At 42.5% G+C, this 23,668-nt stretch overlaps 1 protein-coding gene across 7 annotated transcripts in view; it reads left to right on the forward strand.

The window, feature by feature from the left end:
* ALDH18A1 (aldehyde dehydrogenase 18 family member A1) overlaps positions 1 to 23,668 on the forward strand; it is a 42,983-nt gene that overhangs the window by 17,573 nt on the left and 1,742 nt on the right. For 2 of the 7 annotated variants that reach the window (XM_045068624.1, XM_045068626.1), the window contains exons 6-17: positions 4,293 to 4,451; positions 4,874 to 4,964; positions 8,983 to 9,107; positions 10,138 to 10,282; positions 10,905 to 10,978; positions 12,221 to 12,335; positions 14,975 to 15,195; positions 16,142 to 16,279; positions 18,185 to 18,380; positions 18,487 to 18,608; positions 20,658 to 20,844; positions 21,853 to 21,948. In XM_045068624.1, coding sequence (XP_044924559.1) covers positions 4,293 to 4,451; positions 4,874 to 4,964; positions 8,983 to 9,107; positions 10,138 to 10,282; positions 10,905 to 10,978; positions 12,221 to 12,335; positions 14,975 to 15,195; positions 16,142 to 16,279; positions 18,185 to 18,380; positions 18,487 to 18,608; positions 20,658 to 20,844; positions 21,853 to 21,948 — 1,669 coding nt within the window. The remainder of the gene's footprint in view (positions 1 to 4,292; positions 4,452 to 4,873; positions 4,965 to 8,982; positions 9,108 to 10,137; positions 10,283 to 10,904; positions 10,979 to 12,220; positions 12,336 to 14,974; positions 15,196 to 16,141; positions 16,280 to 18,184; positions 18,381 to 18,486; positions 18,609 to 20,657; positions 20,845 to 21,852; positions 21,949 to 23,668) is intronic. The other 5 variants (XM_045068627.1, XM_045068629.1, XM_045068628.1 and 2 more) reach the window with 3 other exon arrangements.

Consider the following 23,668-nt stretch of genomic DNA (forward strand, 5'->3'; position numbering starts at 1 on the left):
TGATATCGAAAAGGTTACTGCCTGTGTTCTCCTCTATGATTCTGATGGATTCCTGTCTCACATTGAGGTCTTTTATCCATTTTGATCCATTTCGACAAATTAAGCCAACTCCACACACAAGAAGGGAAATAATCCAGATTAGAGCAGAGATCAGTGAGATAGAAACTAGAGATACAGTAGAGCTTATCAATGAAACTAGAAGCTGTTTTTTGAAAGAATCAATAAGATCGATAAATCATTGGCCACACTAATCCAAAAGAAAAGAGAGAAGGCTCAAATTAGTAAAATTATGAATGAGAAGGGAGAGTTCACAGCTAACACCAAGGAAATAGAAACAATCATCAGAAGTTATTATCAGCAGTTATATGCCAATAAGTTAAGCAACCTAGATGAAATGGATGCATTCCTGGAAAACTATAAACTCCCAAAATTGAACCAGGAAGAAATTGACAACCTGAATCAACCGATATCTAGTAATGAGTTTTTGAAGCAGTGATCAAAAACCTCCCAAAACACAAGAGCCCAGAACCTGACGGATTCCCTGGGGAATTCTACCAAACTTTCAAAGAAGAAATAATACCTACTCTCCTGAAGCTGTTTCAAAAAATTGAAACAGAAGGAAAACTTCCAGACTCTTTTTATGAAGCCAGCATTACCCTGATCCCCAAACCAGGCAAAGACCCCACCAAAAAGGAGAATTTCAGACCAATATCACTGATGAATATGAATATGAAGATTCTCAACAAGATTCTAGCAGATAGGATCCAATAGCACATTAAAAAGATTATCCACCATGACCAGGTGGGATTCATCCCTGGGTTACAAGGATGGTTCAACATTGGCAAATCAATCAATGTGATAGAACAAATCAATAAAAGAAGAGAGAAGAACCACATGGTCCTCTCAATTGATGCAGAAAAAGCATTTGACAAAATCCAGCATCCATTCCTGATTAAAATGCTTCAAAGTTTAGGGATAATGGGAACATTCCTGAACTTCATAAAATCTATCTATGAAAAACCCACAGCAAATATCATCCTCAATTGGAAAAAGCTCACAGCCTTCCTGTTGAGATCAGGAACACGACAAGGATGCCCTTTCTCACCACTCTTGTTCACCATAGTTTTAGAAGTCCTAGCAACAGCAATCAGACAACAAAGAGAAATAAAAGGTATCCAAATTGTCAATGAAGAAGTCAAACTCTCTTCGCAGATGACATGTTTCTTTATATGGAAAACCCAAAAGACTCCACCCCCAAACTACTAGAACTCATACAACAATTTAGTAACATGGCAGGATACAAAGTCAGTGTACAGAAATCAGTGGCTTTCTTATACACTAACGATGAAAATACAGAAAGGGAAATTAGAGAATCGATTCCATTTACTATAGCACCAAGAACCGTAAGATACCTGGGAATAAACCTAACCAAAGAGGTAAAGGATCTGTACCTGAGGAACTATAGAACACTCATGAAAGAAATTGAAGAAGACACAAAAAGATGGAAGACCATTCCATGCTCTTGGATTGGTAGAATAAACATTGTTAAAATGTCTATACTGCCTAGAGCAATCTATACTTTTAATGCCATTCTAATCAAAATTCCACCGGTATTTTTCAAAGAGCTGGAGCAAATAATCCAAAAATTTGTATGGAATCAGAAGAGACCCCGAATTGCTAAGGAAATGTTGAAAAAGAAACAAAACTGGGGGCATCTCATTACCTGATTTCAAGCTGTGATCACCAAGACAGCTTGGTACTGGCATAAAAACAGACACATAGACCAGTGGAACAGAATAGAGAACCCAGATATGGACCCTCAACTCTATAGCCAAATAATCTTTGACAAAGCAGAAAGAAATATACAGTGGAAAAAGACAGTCTCTTCAATAAATGGTGCTGGGAAAATTGGACAGCTATATGTAGAAGAATGAAACTTGACCATTCTCTTATACTGTACACAAAGATAAACTCGTCTTTTTAATTTTTTTAAAAATGTCAATAAAATCTTTAAAAGGGGGGGGCGCCTGGGTGGCTCAGTGGGTTAAGCCTCTACCTTCAGCTTGTCATGATCCCAGGGTCCTGGGATCGAGCCCCGCATCGGGCCCTCTGCTCCGCAGAGAGCCTGCTTCCTCCTCTTTCTCTGCCTGCCTCTCTGCCTACTTGCCATCTGTCAAATAAATAAATAAAATCTTAAAAAAATAAAATAAAAATGTCTGGAGCCAGATGAGGAAACTTAGGTCTAGTAACTGCTTTTGTTTTGTTTTTTCCCTGGATATGATGCTTTTGGGGGTTTTTGTTTTGTTTTGTGTTTTGTTGTTGTTGTTGGTTGGTTTTAATGAAAGTAGCATTAAAAAAATCACTGCACATCAGCTGTGGCTTCCATTAATATTGATGTGAAAGAGCTCTGTCCCCTCTGGTTTCCAACAAACGTTCATCCTTGAGACCATCTCACACGTTTGCCTTCCCTAGGATCTTATCTGTAAGAAATCTCTGCCATTTGTACCTTCTATGGTTTCTTGTTGTCTTTAGTAGTCCTGTTTTAAAGACCATTATCAGGGTAGCTTTGTGTTCAGCCGGTTGAGCATCTGACCACTTTGGCTTAGGTCATGATCTTGGCGTTGTGGGATTGAGCCCTATGTTGGGTTACACACTCTGGTACCAGAGTCTACTTGGGATTATCTCCTTCTTTCTTCCCTCCCCCCTCTGCCCCCCGTTGCATGCCTGCACATGCTTTCTTTCTCGCTCTTCTCTAAAAATAAATTAATAAACCTTAAAATTAAAGACCATTATCAGTGGCTTTTGGAGAACTCCACCAAGTTGTTTGTCAGGTTAAAGACTTAAATAGAGCAGCTTGTTTTCTCTTCATAAAAATGAAATTAATTTGCATCCTAACAGACTGCCCAATTCCAAGCACATACTTTTCTCTCTTAGGGCTCTTGGCTCTTGTCTTCTACTCCTTCTGTGTAACACTGTTTGAGCAACAGGTTATTTTCACTGGACCTTTATACCTCCTGCTTGCCTATCCTACACATGTTTATTTTATCATTTGACCTTTCACCCCTATGGCTAGAATCTGTAGACTTGCCTTTGACCAAGTTCTGTTTCCTACAGGATTCTTTCCTAAAAAAGAGTTCATGATCTGTCCTTAAAAAAATGTGCCCCATTCCACCTTCCCCAAACTATCAACAGTTTTATTCTCTATCTCAGCAGCTCATACAGAGCCTAACATTCCTGAAGTATTGAGTAAGTCTTTTACCAAATAAGTGAGTAGATTATTTCCCTTGTTTGTGTAACCATGTTGTCTTCCTTACCTACATTTTTTTATCATTAAGTCTGCTTTACCATCTTCTTAGTTACCATAACCAGACCCTCGGGGCTTCACTATGCCTACTTTTACTGTTTGGGTACCTTCTTTCTTGACCATCTGCCTGCTGCCTTTCCTGCTTCAGCCTGTCCACATTGCAAGAACCTTCTTCCTTAAACATTAGAGGGATTTCATTGAAACATTTATTTATGAGCTTCAGGGCTTATTACCATTAGTTTCTTGCTATCCTCAGTTACCTTCTCCTGCTAGCCATTGCCCAGTACTCTGCTGTAAACAAGGAAGTAGAGCTGTCTGCCCAACCCCACACCCAGCTCTTCACCAGACCTTTGAGTAGCTTATGCTCATCGCCTACCCTGAACTAAGTTAAGTCTAGGCCTTCTTTTCAGTTTCTGACTGAAGACTCGCTTTCATAAGCCTCTCAGGCCAGTCACAGGCTCAGACCCCGTCTTTGCTAACCTCAGCCATGGTTGGTGGCAGAGCAGGGAAGGCAGCACAGCCCTCTTCCGTTTTGTCTCCTACACTTCTCTGGACAGGGCAGACGGTTCTTGGCTCACTCACCTTATGTTTCAGTGCCTACTGTGGCCAGCCCCTGAATCTGATGCTAGGATAGAGATATTTTAGAAATTAATGGATGGCCATCACATCCTCCAAAGTGTATCTCTCTAAAGTTCATACATTAATTTTCCTAAGCTATAAATAGAAGAGATTTAGTAGCTCTTTGAGAATTAAAGTACTTCTAGAAGAAGTCTTGAGCATCCTTATATATTCCAAGTGATTGATTTTTTTTTTCCCATCTTTGAAAGAATTAGATCAGTATCCACAGATATGTGTTCCATTCCAATCTGTATGGGATCCAAAAAGCTAGAGTTTAACTCCCCTCCTCTTAGCATCTTTTGTATGTTGTTGCTAGGATGTTCATAATTTCTCTCCCTTCTGCATTTCCAATCCATTTAATAACTTTTAGATTTTGGTGACCAACTTGGATTTCCATGATGAACAGAAGCGGCGGAACCTTAATGGGACACTTCATGAGCTCCTCCGAATGAACATTGTCCCCATTGTCAACACGAATGATGCTGTCGTACCCCCAGCTGAGCCCAATAGTGATCTTCAGGGGGTAAATGTGGGTAAAGTATTCCTAAGGGCTGAGCATGCTGGAGTCTAATGCTGTGCTGTGCTGCATGTACTAACACCGGAAGTTTGGCCTAAACAAGGTGGGGCAATTGGGACAGAAGCTGGCCTCATGGAGCAGTGGCTGCATACGCTCTTCTGAAGTCGGGGAGGGTCTCATTCAACAGGGTGAGGTGCTATAGTGGTTTCAGATGGTGCTATGAGCATGGCTTGTGTGTGTCAATGGAGAGAAGGGTGCATGTTTAGAAATGGGGGGGGGGCAGTAGGCACAGTGTTTTGAGACAGAAGGGCCTATAAGAGCTGTCATCCACACACTCAGTCATTAATCTTGCCTGCCTGAACCTAGCAGAGTGCTTCTGTGAACATCTTGAGCTGCATAGTTCACTCACTTTTAACTTTTTACCTGCATTCCAGGTTATTAGTGTTAAAGATAATGATAGCCTGGCTGCGCGTCTGGCCGTGGAAATGAAAACTGACCTCCTGATCGTTCTTTCAGATGTAGAAGGTACAAAGCGATGCCCTTTCCTTTAATCCAGCCTTTGTTTTAAATACCAAATGGGGGAGCATGTGAATTCCTCTCTTTAAGTTCTTTGAATTTTTTTTTTCTTACCCTATGGAACATTTTTTTCTGAGGCATATGGTCTAACAAAGGGATTTTATGGCTCAAAAGAAGGTGAGGAGGGCGCCTGTGTGGCTCAGTGGGTTAAAGCCTCTGCCTTCGTCTCAGGTCATGATCCCAGGGTCCTGGGATTAAGCCCTGCATTGGGCTGTCTGCTCTGCGGAGAGCCTGCTTCCTCCTCTTTCTCTGCCTGCCTCTCTGCCTACTTGTGTTCTTTGTCTGTCAAATAAATAAATACAATCTTTTAAAAAAAAGAAGGTGAGGGAATCTGGGAGATGGAGTTTGAATGCTGAAATATTGTCATTTCCAGGCATTTCAGGTTTGCTTTTTATTTTTTTTTTTTTTTAATTTATTTTTTTTTTTTTCTTAAAGATTTTATTTATTTATTTGACAGAGAGAAATCACAAGTAGAAGGAGAGGCAGGCAGAGAGAGAGAGAGAAGCAGGCTCCCTGCTGAGCAGAGAGCCCGATGCGGGACTCGATCTCAGGACTCTGAGATCATGACCTGAGCCGAAGGCAGCGGCTTAACGCACTGAGCCACCCAGGCGCCCCTCAGGTTTGCTTTTTAGAAGAGCTTTATACAGATGTGATTCATATACCATACAGCTCAGCTATTCAAGATTTACTATTCGTTTCATTGATTTTTGGTATATTCATACAGTTGCTCAACCCTGACAACAATTTTAGAACATTTTTATCACTCTGTACCTATTTGCCATCACTCTCCACCGCAGGCAACCTCTCATCTACATCTTCTGTCTCTATGGATTTTCCTGTTCTGGACATTCTGTAGAAGTGGAATCACACAATATGTGATCCTTCGTGACTGGTTTCTTTGATTTAGCATGATGTTTTCAGGGTTCATCGATGGGTGTCATGGCATCTGTCAGTAGTCCTTTTTTTTTTTTTGTTGCCAACTACTACTCCATTGTGCACACATACCCCATTGTGTTTACGTGTTCATCAGGGGATAGACTTATGCTGATCTGAACATCCATGTCCAGATTTTTGTGCCGACATGTTTGTTGTTTTACCTAGGTGTAGAATTGCAAGATCATTTGGTAATTTCGTGTATGTTTAGCCTTTTGAAGAAGTTGCAGACTGGTTTCCAAAGCAACTGCATCATTTTATAGCCCTATCAGCCCTGTATGAGGGTTTTAGTTTTTTCACATCCTTGCCAGCACTTACCTCTTATAATCTGCCTTTTCGCTGATAGGTATGAAGTGCTATTTCACTGTGGTTTGATCACTTTCAGTTTTTAATGTAAATCATGAGACAGGTGATATTAAATTGGAGCCACTGCAGAAGTCCTGCCTATGTGGCCACCATGGTCTTATATGTTAATCTCTTCTACCCTGCTTTCCCCTTCCTCAGAGGGGTCCCTCTTGGTTCCGGTTTGACTCTCCATTCACTCTTCTCACTCTCGTAGGCTATTCCCAGTTTACATTTTGACCCATAAGGAATATGGTAGCTGTGTCTAAAATTGGCCAAACCTAACAGGATCCCAAAGGGCCCTCATTACATTCCCAGGAGATCACAAAAACCTATTTGGTTCCCAGCCCAGACCCAAGGCAGGGTACTTTGGCAGGACTTGTTTTCCATTTACACTCCATGGGTGTAAGATTAAGAGCAGGGAGCTGCCTCATGGAGGCAGGGGCAGATATAGATGGATTGATCTGTCTTCTGCCCTTGTGGGAAGTCTGATATATCACACCTATATGTCCATTTCTTTACCTGTAAGAAGTCTTAGTGCCATTTTTTTTCTTTTTTTAAAGATTTTATTTATTTATTTGACAGAGAGAAATCACAAGTAGATGGAGAGGCAGGCAGAGAGAGAGAGAGGGAAGCAGGCTCCCTGCTGAGCAGAGGACTCGATCCCAGGACCCTGAGATCATGACCCGAGCCGATGGCAGTGGCTTAACCCACTGAGCCACCCAGGCACCCTCTTAGTGCCATTTTTATCCACCGTAAATTTGAAATCTCAGGACAGGAATAGCTAGGTTGGGATAAGAGTGAGCCACTCTAGAAAAGAAGGGTTTTCAGTTAATCTGAAGATTTTTATTAAATTTCTACTATGCACAAATACCGTGCTAGGTACTTTATAAATGTCAATTTTTTTGAATCCTTATAGCAGTCTTGCAAAGTAGATAGGTTAGCTCTGCTATTCAGGTGAAGAAATTAAAAATTAAGTTCACACCAGCTAAATGGTATATCCAAAGTCACACAGTGCTTAGTAAAGGCTGGTTTTAGAACTAGATCTGTTCAATTTAAAAATCTACACCCTTCCCTCTCCTGTACTACCTAGCAAGGTAAAGGACATGAACTTGAAAGTTAAGTATGTAACACCCAATTTGAACTAGATTCGAGGAAACATTTTTAAGGTGGCCTCAAACACTAAAATTGCTTATCAGTGTGATAGCATTTATCAGTACTTTTCTCATGATTGCCAAATAATACTCCACTCTGTAGATACACCACATTTTAGTTGCTTATTCATCAGTTGGTAGACATTTGAGCCTATTATAACTAACGCAACTATGAACATTCATGTATATAAAACAGGCTTGGGTTATTAACCCTGATTAGTTATCCACTGAAAGTTGATTTTTAGCATGATATTAGAATTTTAAATATGCTCTTGATGGGTTTGAGAAGCCACTATAAGGGAAAAAGAGGAGTAAGCAGAATACCAGAATGCTAGGCCCTCCTCAGCATCTCTTGAGAAGGAATTGCTTGGAACTTTACAACCTTGCCCATGCTATTTTTGTATGAAACCAAAACAGCCTTGGGATGCATGCTTATGATCTTATAGCATAGTGCCTTCTGAAAAGACTCCAGCCCTAAATCCCATGCATGCTGGGCTGCAGTGGGCAGAGGTGGTGAGAGGTGGTTTTTCCTCCCCCTGTCATTGCTGCCCATGGTTCGCACCGCTTCGTTCTATACCAGACACCATTTCCATCACTCCTTTGATACCTTTCTCCTGGAGAGGATGTATATAGCAGGGTTGTGTTAGAGATTTGGAATATTGAAGCAGAGGGACCGTATTTTCCCACAGGAAAAGCAGTAACTTAAACCAAAAACATCACTGCCCAGATATCATTGACCAGTCCCCAGCCCAGGGCAGTTCCTCTCTGTATGTGTCCCACGCAGGCCTTAAAGTGATTCCATTTTCACAGGCCCATGATTTTTCTTTCCAAGCCTCCAACTTGCTCTTTTTGCAAGTGAAATTATTAAGATTTTTAATCATGGATTGTATGCATATGATGTTTCATGTAACTTGTATTTTATGTTATTCTGTTTGGTTATAAAAGGGACATGGGCTTTGTGATGATAAATCTAGAATGAATGCTGGGAGTCCTGTGCTCTTCTGCTGACGAAGCCTAACCTTCACATCAGCTTGCCCATAATATGCAGAGTATAGTCAGTGGCTGTTTCAAAGGGTGCTGTGAGAGTTAATGAAAACCTGTCTCCTGTTTCATCCCACTTGGAGACAGTCATGTTATAGTATACAGCTGCTGTGTCTTCTGCAGTGGCCACTCATCCTGCAGTTACTTCCTTAATTCAGCATCATAAGTAACAGTGGCAGAGGTGAGGACAGCTTCCCTGTAGACAATGGACAGGGCTGGTAAGTTTTGTGCCAAGGATGTGGTCATGCCATGATACTAACAAGCATTCATTCATTAAGGCAGGTTGTAAAAGTATGTAAAGAGAGTCCTCCTGTTGCTGATTTTCAGCGTGGGCAGACTATACACATCCCTTCTTCCCTTTTCTGGTTAGAGCTGTTAGAACACAGAATTCATTTGGCTCAGTCATGTACAGAGTGGTTGGCAGGTGCCCAGGGGTCTGTTTTAGGGGACAATCACTTCCGTTACAGCAGTATTACTGACTTTTGTCTGCTTTTTAGGTCTTTTTGACAGTCCCCCAGGGTCAGATGATGCAAAGCTCATCGATATATTTTATCCTGGAGATCAGCAGTCTGTGACCTTTGGAACCAAGTCAAGAGTAGGAATGGGTGGCATGGAAGCCAAGGTAAGGATTTGATGCTCTTACTGCCTGTAACAGATATAAAACCAGACAATATTTTATCCTTTTTACTTTGTGAGTGTTTGGGCATTAATGGTTATGATACTAAACACATATGTACTTAAATGTGCATATCTAAATTCAGACTTAATGCATATTATGTACCTATATTTAGTCGTGTCTGCGTATGTGTTCTCTTTACTAATATTATATGGTACATTCATATTATAAACTTGTCAAGGGTAGGGTCTGTATATTTTTCATAATTCATAAATCCTCTAATATTATCAGCTCAAATGTTTCTTTTCCTTTTTTTTTTATTTAAGATTTTATTTGAGAGAGAGTGAGAGCTAGAGTGGGCATACACACACACAAAGGGAAAGGGAAAAGCAGGCTCCCTACTGAGCAAGGAGCCCAATGCAGGGCTCAATCCCAGGACTCTGGGATTATGATCTGAGATGAAGGCAGATGCTCAACTGACTAAGCCACCCAGGCACCCCTCTTTCTTTTTTTCTTTTAAGATTTTTTTTTTTTTTTAAGTAATCTCTACACCCAGCATGGGGCTCAAACTCACAACCCAGAGATCAAGAGTCGCACACTCCATGGACTAAGGCCGCCAGGTGCCCCAGCTCAAGTATTCTTTATGAAATCTTTCAGAAGTTCTTCCCTCCCATTACTCTAGGAAGTAATACCCTTAAGATACAGCATCATATGTGGCAATGGCGGAGACATACTAAAAAGGTATGCAAAGGCTAAAAGAACTCAGGCTCAGATTCTGGTCAAACACCAGACTGAACACTGAACATTAAAGGGCAGATTGACTCAGCATTAGGCAGCACATGCTGAAGTTGGGCTGGAAAGAAGGCATGAGCTGTGTGTGTGTTCAGACCTTCCAAGCTATTGGAAATATTCCTGCATATACTTCTGTTGCTCAGTATCACATGGTATTGTCTATTTTTTTTGCAAGTTTATAGTGTGGATGACTAGACCCTGCAAAGGTCTGAATCTCATGATGGGATCTAAACTTTCCTACTAGGTGAAAGCGGCCCTCTGGGCTTTGCAAGGTGGCACTTCTGTGGTTATTGCCAATGGAACCCACCCAAAGGTGTCTGGGCATGTCATCACAGATATCGTGGAGGGAAAGAAAGTTGGCACCTTCTTTTCTGAAGTAAAGCCTGCAGGTAAGTAGTTCTTTGTAGAGTCCCATGGTTTGTGGATGATAGGTAGCCACACCATGCCTAGATGAGACTGAAGACCAAGCTGTCTTCTAGGAACAGAGATCACAAAATCCATGTGTTGATATCATGAATTCTGGTATTGTCTCCAACACTCTTGTAAAATTGGCTTTGCTTTGCTTTTGTTAAATTTAGCTAACCTGCCCTGCTAGACTTCCTGTTTTTTTCTAAAACCAGTAAGTTAAAGAATATAAACATCCATTTTTTTAAGAAACATTTGCTAGGCCCATGCTGGATGCCTAGAGATGCAAAGATGCGTAAGACATGATATTTACTCTGAATTGTTCACAAAAACAGAATTGCCAAATAATCTGCATTCAGAAGTGGAAACATATTAGAGAATATAAGCCAAGGTGGACTTGAAAGAACTCCGTAAGATATAAATTATGTTGTCCAGTTTAGAAATACAGATAAGTTTCTTGTATTTTGCTTGAGTTAATCTAGTCTATTCTTTTGCCATTTTCCCAGAGTGACCTCTGGGAAACAACACACCAAAACACTGAGCATTCGTTCTGTGCACGTGCTGGGGTAGCAGTCTGTGATCTGATGTTTGCAAATATTTTTACAGGTCCTACCGTTGAGCAGCAGGGAGAAATGGCTCGATCAGGAGGAAGGATGCTGGCCACTTTGGAACCTGAGCAGGTAGTAACTCTAACTAATAGTTTTGTTGGTTTTCAGAGTGAGTCATGCTGTAAGGTTTAGTGCACAGTCAAGCCTGTCTCCCCCTTCATTCCTCATGACCCCAGAGAGTTACTCTAGTTACAGGTATGATTCAGATTTGTTCTGCCTTTTTTCTTTCTCCAAATTTTTTTTTTTAAAGATTTTATTTATTTATTTGAGAGAGAGACAGTGAGAGAGAGCATGAGCGAGGAGAAGGTCAGAGAGCGAAGCAGACTCCCCATGGAGCTGGGAGCCTGATATGGGACTCGATCCCAGGACTCCGGGATCATGACCTGAGCCAAAGGCAGTCGTCCAACCAACTGAGCCACCCAGGCGTCCCTCTTTCTCCAAATTTTATTTTCCCTTTTGTCTTTGTAGCCTGAGGCCTAAGGTAGCTTTTCATCAATCTGATGTTTTGATCAAAACATCATGAAAATGATGAGACCAAGGAAGCTCCCTAATCCTGCCATATTCCAAACAGGGAAATGGAGGAAAACTGCTTGTTCTAACCCATCTGAATCACCTAACTTACCTATAAAATGCAAGCTCAAGAGCCTGCTCTCTAGTAGGATCCTTCCCACAGGGAAGTAGCAGATGTGAAGAGTCTGGAAATGGAAGCAGGTGGAAGCTGGGGATTGGATTCCTGAGGCTTGTGTTGTTAAGGACAGATTTGAGAGTCATGCATTTAGGTTTCTTCAAGGAAGCACTGTGGCCTGAGGAATAGGAGAATTTAAAACAATACAAGCAGAGAGAGGAAAGCAAAGGAAGAGCTTAGCTTGTCTCTTAAGCCACTTCCCATTGCTCCTTCAGTAATCTCACTCATTTGCTACACTTCTTAATCTAGGTGGGTAAGGATTGGGGTCTCTTGGTTTTCTCCCTTTGGCTGAATTCATTAAATAATTATGTAAAAGAACCTGGGAGTTAAACTATATAGCCAGTGATACCGAGTATGCGGAGGTGGATGTACTCTGCTGATTCAAATGCTGGCCCCTTGGGGACAGATTGTGTCTGTCATTCATTAGGGAGATTAATAGTGAGAGAGGAAGGAAAAAGTGAGAGCTGAGATGGGATTGAAAGGAGGTAAGGCCATTTCAGTGAGTGGTGACCTTGGGTTTAGGAGCAAGACCTGGCTTATTCAGAGGAGTAGGTTTAAAAGTATGCTGTGCGTTCTTCTTGGATGAATGTATTTACTTATTTGTTCAATGTTTTTACCTTTCTTCCTAGAGAGCAGAGATTATCCATCATCTGGCTGATCTGTTGACAGACCAACGTGAGGAGATCCTGTTAGCCAACAAAAAAGACTTGGAGGAGGCAGAGGGTAAAGACCAAGTGACTGGGAGTCAGTGTTATGGAGGATTTCTTTTGGTTTTTGTTCTTTGTTTTACTAATAGTTCTTGTGTCATAGTCTGCCTAAAGACGAGATTGTTATAGAAGAAATAATGTATTATACATCTTTTTTATTAAGAGTTGCTTGCTAATATTCACTGGGCTTTTTCAAATTGTACATACCATTTTCAGCTCCTTTCCCAGATACCCTGGTACAGCCCTCCAGGGGGCTTTTTCTATACCCACAGGTCATGAGCCATGGATACTTTGGCAGTTTCAGTGCAGAAAAAAGATTGAGGACCCCGTCATTTTAGACATTCCACTAATAGCAGCTAAAACTTGAGGCCTTTCCATGTTGCAAGGCATTGTGCTAAAAGGCTTTATAGATAGGATATCATTTTATCTTTATAGCATGGTACCTTTGAGTTCGTTAATATTTATTATACCTATTTTATAGAGGAGGAAACTGAAGCACAAGAAAGTTGACATATGCCTAAAACCATATGGCCAGTAACAGATCCAGGATTCAAACCCATATGGACTATGCATGTAAAATAGTTGTGGAAGTAGTTTGTGAGGCCTGTGATGAGAGATAGCGTATCGTGTAGTTAATTAATTAGTGCGTAGTCCGCCCAGAGCTAGCAACAGATGCCATCCACAAATGCCCCTGAGGTGCAAATGGTAGAGTGGGTGATACAGCCGAACTCACACTGCAGACAGCTAAATATGTAGAGAGTCAAGTCAGCCTCAGTCTTTCTCTCCTTCCTAATTCTCTGTATCTCCACCCTAAAAAAATGGGGGGTGATTTTATGAGGCTTTGAATTTCCTTTTCTCTTGAATAAATGTGCCTTAAATTAAACATTCAGATTAGTGGTCTTCCCTTCAAAGAAACCTTGCAAGGCTGGCTCATCAACATTACTTTGATTTCTTAAAACATTTTGAGCTATTGCTTTGGAACTTCCTTTAGAATTTACATCTGGTCTTTTGAATTTTTGCAGTATTGGAAAGTCATAAAATAGATTTTCAGAAATGGAAGAAATCTTTGATGATAATCTTACCAGTTGTTTAAAAGTAAAAGAATTAAGATCCACTAAGGTTAAAACTTTTGCTTAAAGTCACACAACTAGTTGTTGGCAGACCTCTGACTTTTGATCGGTAATCTCACTCATTTATATCTCCCTGGAAATTCATAAGGACACACAGTGACTTAAAACAAAGTCCTGGGTGTACAGGAGCGTGGTGGTCCCCTTTAACTCGGTAAGCGCATGTCAGGAAATGTATCCTAAGAAATTATTTCAGGCAGAGAAAACCATTCTGTATGCAATGATTCTTGGAGCAGGGTTATTTATCACCCTGAAAACTGCAGACGACCTCAGTGTTTATTAATAACATAGATCTAGTTAAGTGCATTAAGCTACATTAACTCAGTGGAGTATTTAGCAGTAATTACAACAGTTTTGGCAACATGGAAAACACACATGCATTGTGAGGTGGAAAATTGGAATGTAACATTTAACACTGTATTTAAAACTTGTTAGCACATAGGGAGGGACAACAGTCGGGTAGGCATCTGCCTTTGGCTCGGGTTATGATCCCAGGGTCCTGGGATCAAGTACTTCATTGGGTTCCTTGCTCAGCAGAGAGAATGCTTCTCCCTCTCTCTGCCGCTCCCCCTACTTATGCTCGCTTATTCTCTCTCTTTGATAGATAAAATCTTTAGGGAAAAAAAAACACATAGAGAAAAGTGAAGAAAATGGATTGATATAATTGGTAAAATGATGATTTAACTTTTTTTTTAATATAATGTTGGTTCCTCCCCTCCTAAGTAGAAAGCTTTTTATTATTTTACCTTGGTGGATATAACTATTAAAAAAAAGGAAAGAAAAAAAAGAAAGGGAAATTTTTCATCATCTCATCTCAACATTAACTATAGTAGTGATTTGTGTTATGTGTTTCCAGGTGATTTTTCTGGTGTGTGTATATGTGTGTCAGGAGTGTGTGTGTAGACAGTCACACCATGCAAATGGTGTATTTAAATTGAAAGAAAATGCTGTATGTGAAATTATCATAATTCTCTTTAAGTTTTTATTTCAAAAGAAAATATCTTTAATGCTTCTGATTATAAAAATAAGCTTGTTACAAAAAATTAAAATAATGCTGAGAGAGATCATCAGCAGACATCTCCATGTCCACATGCATATATGCAAAATTTGATAAATGGGATTTTATCATGCATGTTTTTTGGTAGTTTTGGATTTTTCACAAACTGTATCCTGGACAGCTTTCTATAGCAGTTTGTATAGAAACATTATTTGTACAACTGCACTGTAGTTCATTGTCTAAATTTTCAAGTTGAATTTGATTCTATTGTAAAAATGCTGTAACAAGTATCTCATTATATGCAAGTTTGCTCACGCAAATGATGGATTTCTGGAACTGAAATTGCCAGCACAGTGGGTATTGGCTTAGTGCCTTTACATGGTGAACTCTCCTGCCAAGAGCCCCCTAGAGAAGCTGTATAAGGGGCATGTCATTGTCTGCTCGAGACCCCTAAGCTCGTGTCTGTTCCTCACATGGTGCCATGTGTTCAGTAGAGCAGCTGCGGCCCTCCCAGAGCTGCTCCTTTATCTTGTGTTCTTCACACCTCTTCAGGGAGACTAGCAGCTCCTCTGCTGAAACGCCTGAGCCTCTCCACATCCAAACTGAACAGCCTGGCCATCGGCCTTCGACAAATTGCAGCCTCCTCACAGGATAGCGTGGGGCGTGTTTTGCGCCGAACCCGAATTGCCAAAAATTTGGAACTAGAACAAGTGACTGTCCCAATTGGAGTCCTGCTGGTCATCTTTGAGTCCCGCCCTGACTGTCTGCCCCAGGTATGGGCCTGCCATTGGGTAGGGGAAGAATGTATTTTCAGCACATGAAATAAGTCTCCCAAGATAGTTTTCTTTTTTCTCTTTTTTTGGTGAGAAAGTCTTACCTTTTTTCCTCCCCCAGAGGTAATTTTTGGGACTTTTCAGGTCTTTATGTTACTGATTCTTCCAAGTGATTCCAAAGTAGGTATTCATATGTACATTTTATAGTTGAAGAAACTGAAGTTTATAGAAGTTCTTATTCCTGCCACTTGTAAAGGGTGGAGCTGGGACGTGAACCCAAATAAAACCTTCACAGTACAATGCAGGAGCACATTTCCACGTCTCAGCTCACTGGGGCACTTTATTCCCTGACCTCTTCTAGCTTCCTGCAAGGGCATTCATCTCGTAGCTGGTTTTGCCCATGTGAAAAAGATCCTTTATTGTTAGTGTCACAGATGGTCTCCTGGATGTAAATCTCTCAGGAAAACTTTTAGTAGTTCATGGAAACTAGAATGCAACCTCTTTAAGGAATTTGACTATCACAGGCTAATGTTGAGAAACCGTGTGTTAAAAGATTTTACTAAGCAGCCATGCCTTGATTTATAAGGTGGCATTAGAGGGTTGTCCCACTGGTTACGCACTCTCCCAGAAATCTGGGACCATTTCCCCACCATACTGACCAGTAGGATGATACTGCTTTCTTTGCAAAGCTTTCTTTGCACTAGCATCAAGTCTTAAGGAGCAGTTCTACTTAAAAACAACAGATGAAAAACCAGCACCTGTTTACTCTAGGATGCAGGATGAGAGCATGGGAGTCTTTCCTCCCTTAATCCATGAGGATTAAATGGATTAGGTCTTAAAAAGTGACTACACAGTGCTTGGCACAGGAGGAGTACTCAGTTGAGTGCTTACTGTTGCAATGGTTGCTTTTTCCCTTTGGCTCACTGCTCCCCTCTTTGATCTGCAGGTGGCAGCCTTGGCTATTGCGAGTGGTAACGGCTTGTTACTCAAAGGAGGGAAGGAGGCCACACACAGCAATCGGATTCTTCACCTTTTGGCCCAAGAGGCCCTCTCAATCCACGGAGTGAAAGAGGCCATACAGCTGGTAGGTCCTTGGGAATGAGCCCCATCAGGCACAGAACCCCAGGTCAGGTGTTTGGGTGTTTGAAGCAAAGCTTAGGTTACCTAAGGTCAAGCCACTTGTACAGGCAAGCTTGACTGGAAAAGTGGCAGGTTCTGTGCACCTGCTGACCCTGGATGATGCCAGAGGCTTCCTTAGCCCAAGAAGTCATCAGTGGCTTGGGAAGGCCACTGTCATACAGCTGTGCCCTGGCACTGTGATTTACAAGAATGCCTGGTAGCCCTTCATTCTTGGGGCACACTTACGTAGAGTATCAGGTCAGGGTTCTGCCCACTGGCAGAGTGATTTAGGGCAAGTCAGATGAAACAGTTTATGAACCCATTGTGCAGCATGTGAGTTTGAGGTCATGCTATTATCACTGTTGTCATTGTGCTCATTATTTTAACCATCGTCTTACTCTCCTCAATCAGCAAGTGGAATCATTGAACTGGACTGTAATAGCTGGAGTTTACTGAGCACCTGCTGTAGGCAAGGCAGCTTCCATCCGTACCTCATTCAGCCCTCACAACAACCGTAGCAGGAAAATGCCATCAGTATTAGGGAAAAAACAGGCTCAGTGCTAGAAGTAACTCACAGAAAATCAGGGAGAGTGTAGATTTGAACCTCAGCTGACTCCAGATCCTTCTCTTTCTCTATGGAGGCCCACTTACTCCAACGTGCTGGGATTCTGCTTGCTGTTGGGACAATGTGTGTAAACCCACTGCCTTACATACTCACTGACAAGAATTAGATTTTTTCTATAACAACATAGGGGGTGGAAAGGGCACAGACTTGATGGATTCAAATCCCAGCTCTGCTACATCCTAGCTTAATTAGACAGGTTTCCTTCCAGCCTTCTTCCTACTGCTGTATCATATCCATACAGTAAATTGTGCAGATCTTATATGAACAACTCTAGGACGTTTTCCATGGATCATGTACACACATATATAACTGGCAGCCTATCCAGCTGTAGAACATTTGCAGCACCCCAGAAGGTTCCTGTGTCCCTCCTAATCAGTATGGCCGTCTTCCCCTTGTAATGGCCCCCTCTTTGCTTTTTTCACATTGAATCTGTTTTGGTTATACATTTTTTTTTTTTAAGATTTTATTTATTTACTTGACAGAGATCACAAGTAGGTAGAGAGGCAGGCTCCCTGCTGAGCAGAGAGCCTGATTTGGGGCTCAATCCCAGGACCCTGAGATCATGACCTGAGCCGAAGGCAGAGGCTTTAACCCACTGAGCCACCCAGGTGCCCCTGTTTTGGTTAACTTTTGAACTTCATTATAAATGGCATCATACAAAATACACTCTTTTGTATTGTTGGGGTTTTTAAAATTATTTATTTGAGAGAGAGGAAGAGTAGGGGGGATGGGCAGAGGAAGAGGGAGAAGCAGGCTCCCTGTTCTGGTGCCAGGGCTCAGTCCCTGGGATCATGATCTGAGCCAAAGGCAGAAGGTTAACCAACTGAGCCACCCAGGCATTCCTTTGTGTTCTTTTTCTTTTGTTCACCATTATGTCTGTGAAGGTCATCCACAATGTTACCTCAAGCTGTTGTTTTCTCTTGTCTGTCGCCATGTGGTGTTCCATTTACATGTATATACTACAGTTTGTCCTTTCTTCCTTTGGCCAACTTTAGGGTTGTTTCCAATTTGGGGCTACACAGAATAAAGTTGCTATGAACATTCTCGTACATACGTATTTGTATTTCTTTTGTAAGTCACATGACATATGGGTGAAATTAAAAGAGGAGGGGAAAAGGCTATCACCCCAGTGTCTTGACAGGCACTTCATCACAGGATAGAGGTGGTCAGCAGCACTCTGGGTGCTGCTACTTTATATTTCGTTAGATCAGATGTCATTTTTGTTTTTATTCTGTACCTCTTCAGGTGAATACCAGAGAAGAAGTGGAAGATCTTTGTCGCTTAGACAAAATGATAGATCTGATCATTCCACGAGGCTCTTCCCAGCTGGTCAGAGATATCCAGAAAGCTGCTAAGGGAATCCCAGTGATGGGGCACAGTGAGGGAATCTGCCACATGTATGTGGATTCAGAGGCCAGCGTTGATAAAGTCACCAGACTGGGTGAGCTGGATGGGGCCCCTGCTGCTTACAAGGCAAGATATTTATCAGATCCTGTGTGGCTTGGGAGCACGTTACTAGAAACAGTTCTTTGTCTTCCTTTTTTCAGTCCGAGACTCTAAATGTGAATATCCAGCTGCCTGTAATGCTTTGGAGACTCTCTTAATCCACCGAGATCTGCTGAGAACACCATTATTTGACCAGATCATTGACATGCTGAGAGTGGAACAGGTATGACAAGTCCCAGGACTCATACATCACTTCCTGTCTTCCATTTTGAGATTTTGAAGCCTGTGGGATTAGACCAGGAGCAGCTGCCATACCATTTATGGCAATTTAAGAAGCAGTATTTTTTAGCATTTACTGTGGACATAGTTCTGTGCTCAGACATAGTTCTGTGCTCAGTACACAGCGAGTAAGACACATCCCTGCTTTGTCAAAATCTAGTCAATGGAAGAAACCCATATTCCAATAGCTTTATTACAGAGTGGAATGTGGTAAGTGCTAAGAGAGGGCAAAGATAAGACAGATCACGTGGCAGTTCTGTTTCTGGGAGCCTTTTATTGAGGCAGCCTTGTTTAAAGTTTATTTCTGAACACACATTTCTGCTTGGATTTGATTTGGAAACATTGTGCAGAAATGTTTTCAAACAGAGATTTATATGTGTCCACCCCTCCACCAGTGTCTTCAATTACCAGTATTGATGTCCTTAATACGATGATATTTGGGAGTCAACAGTTTGTATAATGTTCTCCCTAGATTGTTTTATTACCATTTCATTGAGGTTGTAAAAACCAGTGCCGATAAGTTTCAGACAAATATATGTTCCATCTTAAGTTTCTAATTGCAAGAAAATAGATGCTCTCCAGGCAGAAGTGGGCAATCTCCGGTTTTCTGGCAGAACACATTGTAAACTTTAATATCTGATGCCATGGCACCCTTTCATAATTACATAAACAAGCGCAGCATTTAGAGAAAGTGGCTGCTGGCCTTGGTTGCTTTGACCCTGAGTATGTCTTTTTCCTTTCATCTTTTACCTGGAAAGGAAGGCCCGAGTCATCTTATAAATGCATGGGCATGGTCCCAATGAGAGCCTGAAAGGATTGTTTTGAAAATGAAAATGCACCCCACAAATTAAAATGGAATTAGATTACATGATCACTCATGTTTGGGACCTTCCTTGATACTATTGGGCCACCTGTGTATGCCATACACCGCACTGAACTGGACTAGACAGGAGGAAAATGTCCTTTAGCCAGGAATAAACCTCCTGTTCCTGATTCAGACAAACCCATGATATCCTTAGTCATTCTCAAGATTGCCTTGCAATATTCTTTGAATCAAAATTAGTCAATATGTGTACCTCATATAATATCTTTGTATTTCCTGAAGTAAACCAGCAGGATGACTTGCCCAGAGCTAGGGCTCAGGGATGGGTTTCCTCTCCCTGAGGAGAACATGGTTGGTCCCCAGGCCTGGAGGAAGAGGGGTTCCAGGAAAAAGGGCCTTGGGAACAATAAGAATAGGACAAACACCGCTTGTTGTAACTTGAGCGAAAGCAAGAGCTTGGTCCCCAAGAATCAAGACTTGAGCACTGCCCTGTGGAGGTCTCAGAGAATGAAGCCTAAGTGCGATCAGACTTGTGAGGGGGGACCCTCAGTGTCCAGCCCCCAGTTCTTAAATTCCTCCAGCCAGGAGCACAATTAACCCCCAAGTCTGTCACTGAGCTGAGCCTAGAGGTGGGGCCTGACAAAAGTTGGAAGTCTGACAAGTAACCACAGTTTGACCTGGCTACCAACTAACTACTCTTTTCCTCTAAAGCACACCTATGACTTTCTGGAGGGAAGGAGTAGAAATGTATACGAGCCATCTCCCCCTTTCCATGTGATTCCATATCTGAGTCCCATATGCAGGGGATGGGATTTTTGTAGTCAAGTGTTCATTTCAGTAAAATGCCAGCGGTTGAGGGCTTATGTTGATAGCCTGTTAAATGCCTTGCACATTCTTAACATTCAGAGGCTTCCTGCTTAAATCCCTGTTCCAGTTTTAACTGAGGGCCCCTTGCTGGCAAGTGGCCAGTTGGCATTTTCCCAAGCAGAGCATCCTGGAGGGTGGAGTGCTGCTTCTAAAGGAAGTCAGGGCTGGTTTAATCATCTGTGCTGCAGCACCCACAAGCTCCCCGCTTCAGGCTCGTCTGGCTATTTGGACCTAGAGAAGAACTGTGAGCTGGCTTCCTGCTGCTGTGTTTATATTGTCACCCCTCAACTTCCTCTGCTCCAGGTGAAAATTCACGCAGGCCCCAAGTTCGCTTCCTATCTGACCTTCAGCCCCTCTGAAGTGAAGTCCCTCCGAACGGAGTATGGGGACCTGGAGTTGTGCATTGAAGTGGTGGACAGCGTCCAGGAGGCCATTGACCACATCCACAAGTACGGCAGCTCGCACACAGATGTCATCGTCACGGAGAATGGTCAGTGCACATGTGCACACGTGCCTCAGGCATATGGCGCTTGGTTTTTCCACCTTGGTCTCCGTGGGGTCCTGCTCCTCTCAGCCCCTCTGGCTACAGGAAAACATAGTCTGAATAGACTAATGATAATGCCTGGCATTGGTTGTATTTATCCATCTGCTGCCTCACTGTATTGTCGCAGTGGCCCCAGGGGAGGAGGCAGGGAAGAGATGGTTAGCTACTCTGGAGATGACTCATTCTCTGTCACAGGGATTACCATTTAATCCAGACAATAGTCTCTCCAGGCTTTTGGAATAAACCCACTTACAGCTGAGGAAACCCAGGCTCAGGGGGCTGAGGGCAGAAGCAGCTCTTCACACACATTCATTCATTGCACAGATGTGTACTGAGAGACCTCCAAGTTGTCAGGCACTGGAGGCCCAGCGGGAAAGGCAGCCAGCATGGCCCCTTAAGGGATCTGTGGTTGGTTTATTGGGGAATCACAACACTGCCAATAATAATAGCTCATGTTTACTAGCACTTACATGTGCTAGGCTCTGGGGTGAGTGCTCTGTGGATGTCAAGTCCTTTTATCCTCCACACAACCCTGTGAGCTAGGTGATACTATTAGTCTCCATTTTGCTCAGGCACAGAGAGGTTCAGAAACCTGCTCAAGGTCACCCAGCTAGTGGGCATGGCACGGAATTGGAATTCAGACTTAGGGATTCTGGTTCCGGAGCCTTATAAAGAGATAGTATGTTAAGCTGTTGCAGCATGAAGGGTTTGTCTACAGGAGGAGATTGTATTCCAACCCAGTCTTTTCCAGGCAACTACTCTTCCCATAACAGACACTGATGAAGCTGGGTTAGCCTTCTTCCTTTTCAGATTTTTCACAAGTCTGCATGTTTAATGCGTGGGGAAGCTCTTCAGGGCCCTGGGCCCAGCCCTGGTCAGTCACCAATGTGTGACTATAAGGAAGGATATTTTCCATGGGTCACCCTAACTCAGTGTTCTCTCTTTATGCTGCAGAGAAAACAGCAGAGTTCTTTCTCCAGCATGTAGATAGTGCCTGTGTGTTCTGGAACGCCAGCACTCGCTTCTCTGATGGCTACCGGTTCGGACTGGGTAAGAAAGATTCTGATCACGAGAAAAAGAGGCCCCTTTGTGAATCACCGTGTCCAAGGAGCTGGTGAGGGGTGGAGGAGACACCTGTTCTTTGAAGTCACACATGCTTGATTAAGATAAAAGAGAAGAATTGTGGGAGGGCGGTTGATGAGAGAGAATCCTCAGAGCAGCCATGGGCTGGGAGAAGTCCTGTGCTCTAAACATTTTGTGTATTAAGAAGGTAGGTACTTGTTTTTCTTTTTCATAGACCTCTGAAATTCAGAGAAGTGAAGTAACTTGCCCAAAGCCCCCGAGCTGTCTCCCAGACCCACACTTGGACAAGTCCAGAGCCTGGGTTGTTCCCGTTACAGTACGGGCAGAGCACAGCATGCCTGCGTGCACAGGTCATGACAGGCGTGTGTGCCGAGGTCCCTCAGGAGCTGTTGCAGACTCACTCCTTCAGTGAGACAAAGCCAGGTTACCTGAGAGGGATTCCCCGTGAGGACAAGACAATAGAATGTTTTAATACGTATGCTGGGCTTAAATAGGCAGTATCAAAAACAAGTAAGTCCAGAGGTGCAAGGTTTATTTCTAAAGCATGCCTTTGAAACAAAAAGCTTCAGAAAAGTAACTTTAGAAAAAAAAGAAAGGAAGAAACCCCCCCTTCTCCCCATCCCTCATTAGAAATAAAGTCAGGGGCACCTGGCTGGCTCAGGTAGACTATACAGCTCTTGATCTCAGGGTTGTAAGTTCGAGCCCCATGAAGAAAGAACAAAAGAAAATCTCCATTCCCCAGTATAGAGATTTTCAGACGGTCTCTGGTTTTCAGGGGTACCATTGTAAAGAGCACCAATAGGCATTTGTGACACATCTGAGAATTATTTTAATTCTTCTGAACTTTTGAATAGATCTGCCTAGAGAACAGTTCTCACTGAATTACTAAAGGTTGTTAAAGAGAATTTTATCCAGTTATTCTTAGTCATTAGGCTCTTTACTGTTAGTTACCTATTTCTGTTATGTTGGGGTTTTGATTTAATTGTCACATCCCTTCCTTTCACTGATTTTCATTTTCCGTGTTGTTGATGAAGAAATAGCAGCATACTTTTAGGGGCTGAGGTACCTAGCTTTCAAGCAAAAGTCCAGGATGGGGAAAGAGCAAATGACCACTCCATCGTCTGTCCATCACGTGCTCAGAGCAAATGCTCAAACTCTGGTTGAGTTAAATTCCTATGAAGTGCATTAATAACAGTGACAGATGGTGTTTATTGAGCATTTACATATTCTCAGCGCTGTGCTAAGTGTATCACATGCATTGTCTCACTTAGTTTTACGTGATGGGTTCTATTCTGTTCCTCGTTTTCCAAATGAATGGAAGCAGAAAAGATGGTTCCACCATGTGCCCGAAGTCTTGTGGTCCCTATGCTATTAAACCAGAATTCAAATCTGGTGGTCACACTGTCCTTGCCAACCACTACTCCCTGGCACGTCCTCACTCAGGCTTCTGCACTGCTGGTCTCTGCCTGCAGCGCCTCTCCACCTGCCCCTCCACTGGCTGGATCCTTGTCATTGTTCAGGGTTCAGAGGAAAGTCCCTTTTCAGGGAGACTCTCCCTAAGCACTCTACTCGTGTGGCCCCCCGTCTCACACAGTCTGTCCCAGCACCCTTTCGTGCACTCCTAGCAGCACAAGGAATTATTTGCTAAACTATTCTTTGACTGCCTTGCCCACAGAAGTATGGGCTC

Source organism: Mustela putorius, unplaced genomic scaffold (genome assembly GCF_011764305.1).
Source record: "Mustela putorius furo isolate JIRA1106 unplaced genomic scaffold, ASM1176430v1.1 tig00003909_pilon_pilon_pilon, whole genome shotgun sequence".
In the NCBI taxonomy this organism is placed as follows: Eukaryota; Metazoa; Chordata; class Mammalia; order Carnivora; family Mustelidae; genus Mustela; species Mustela putorius.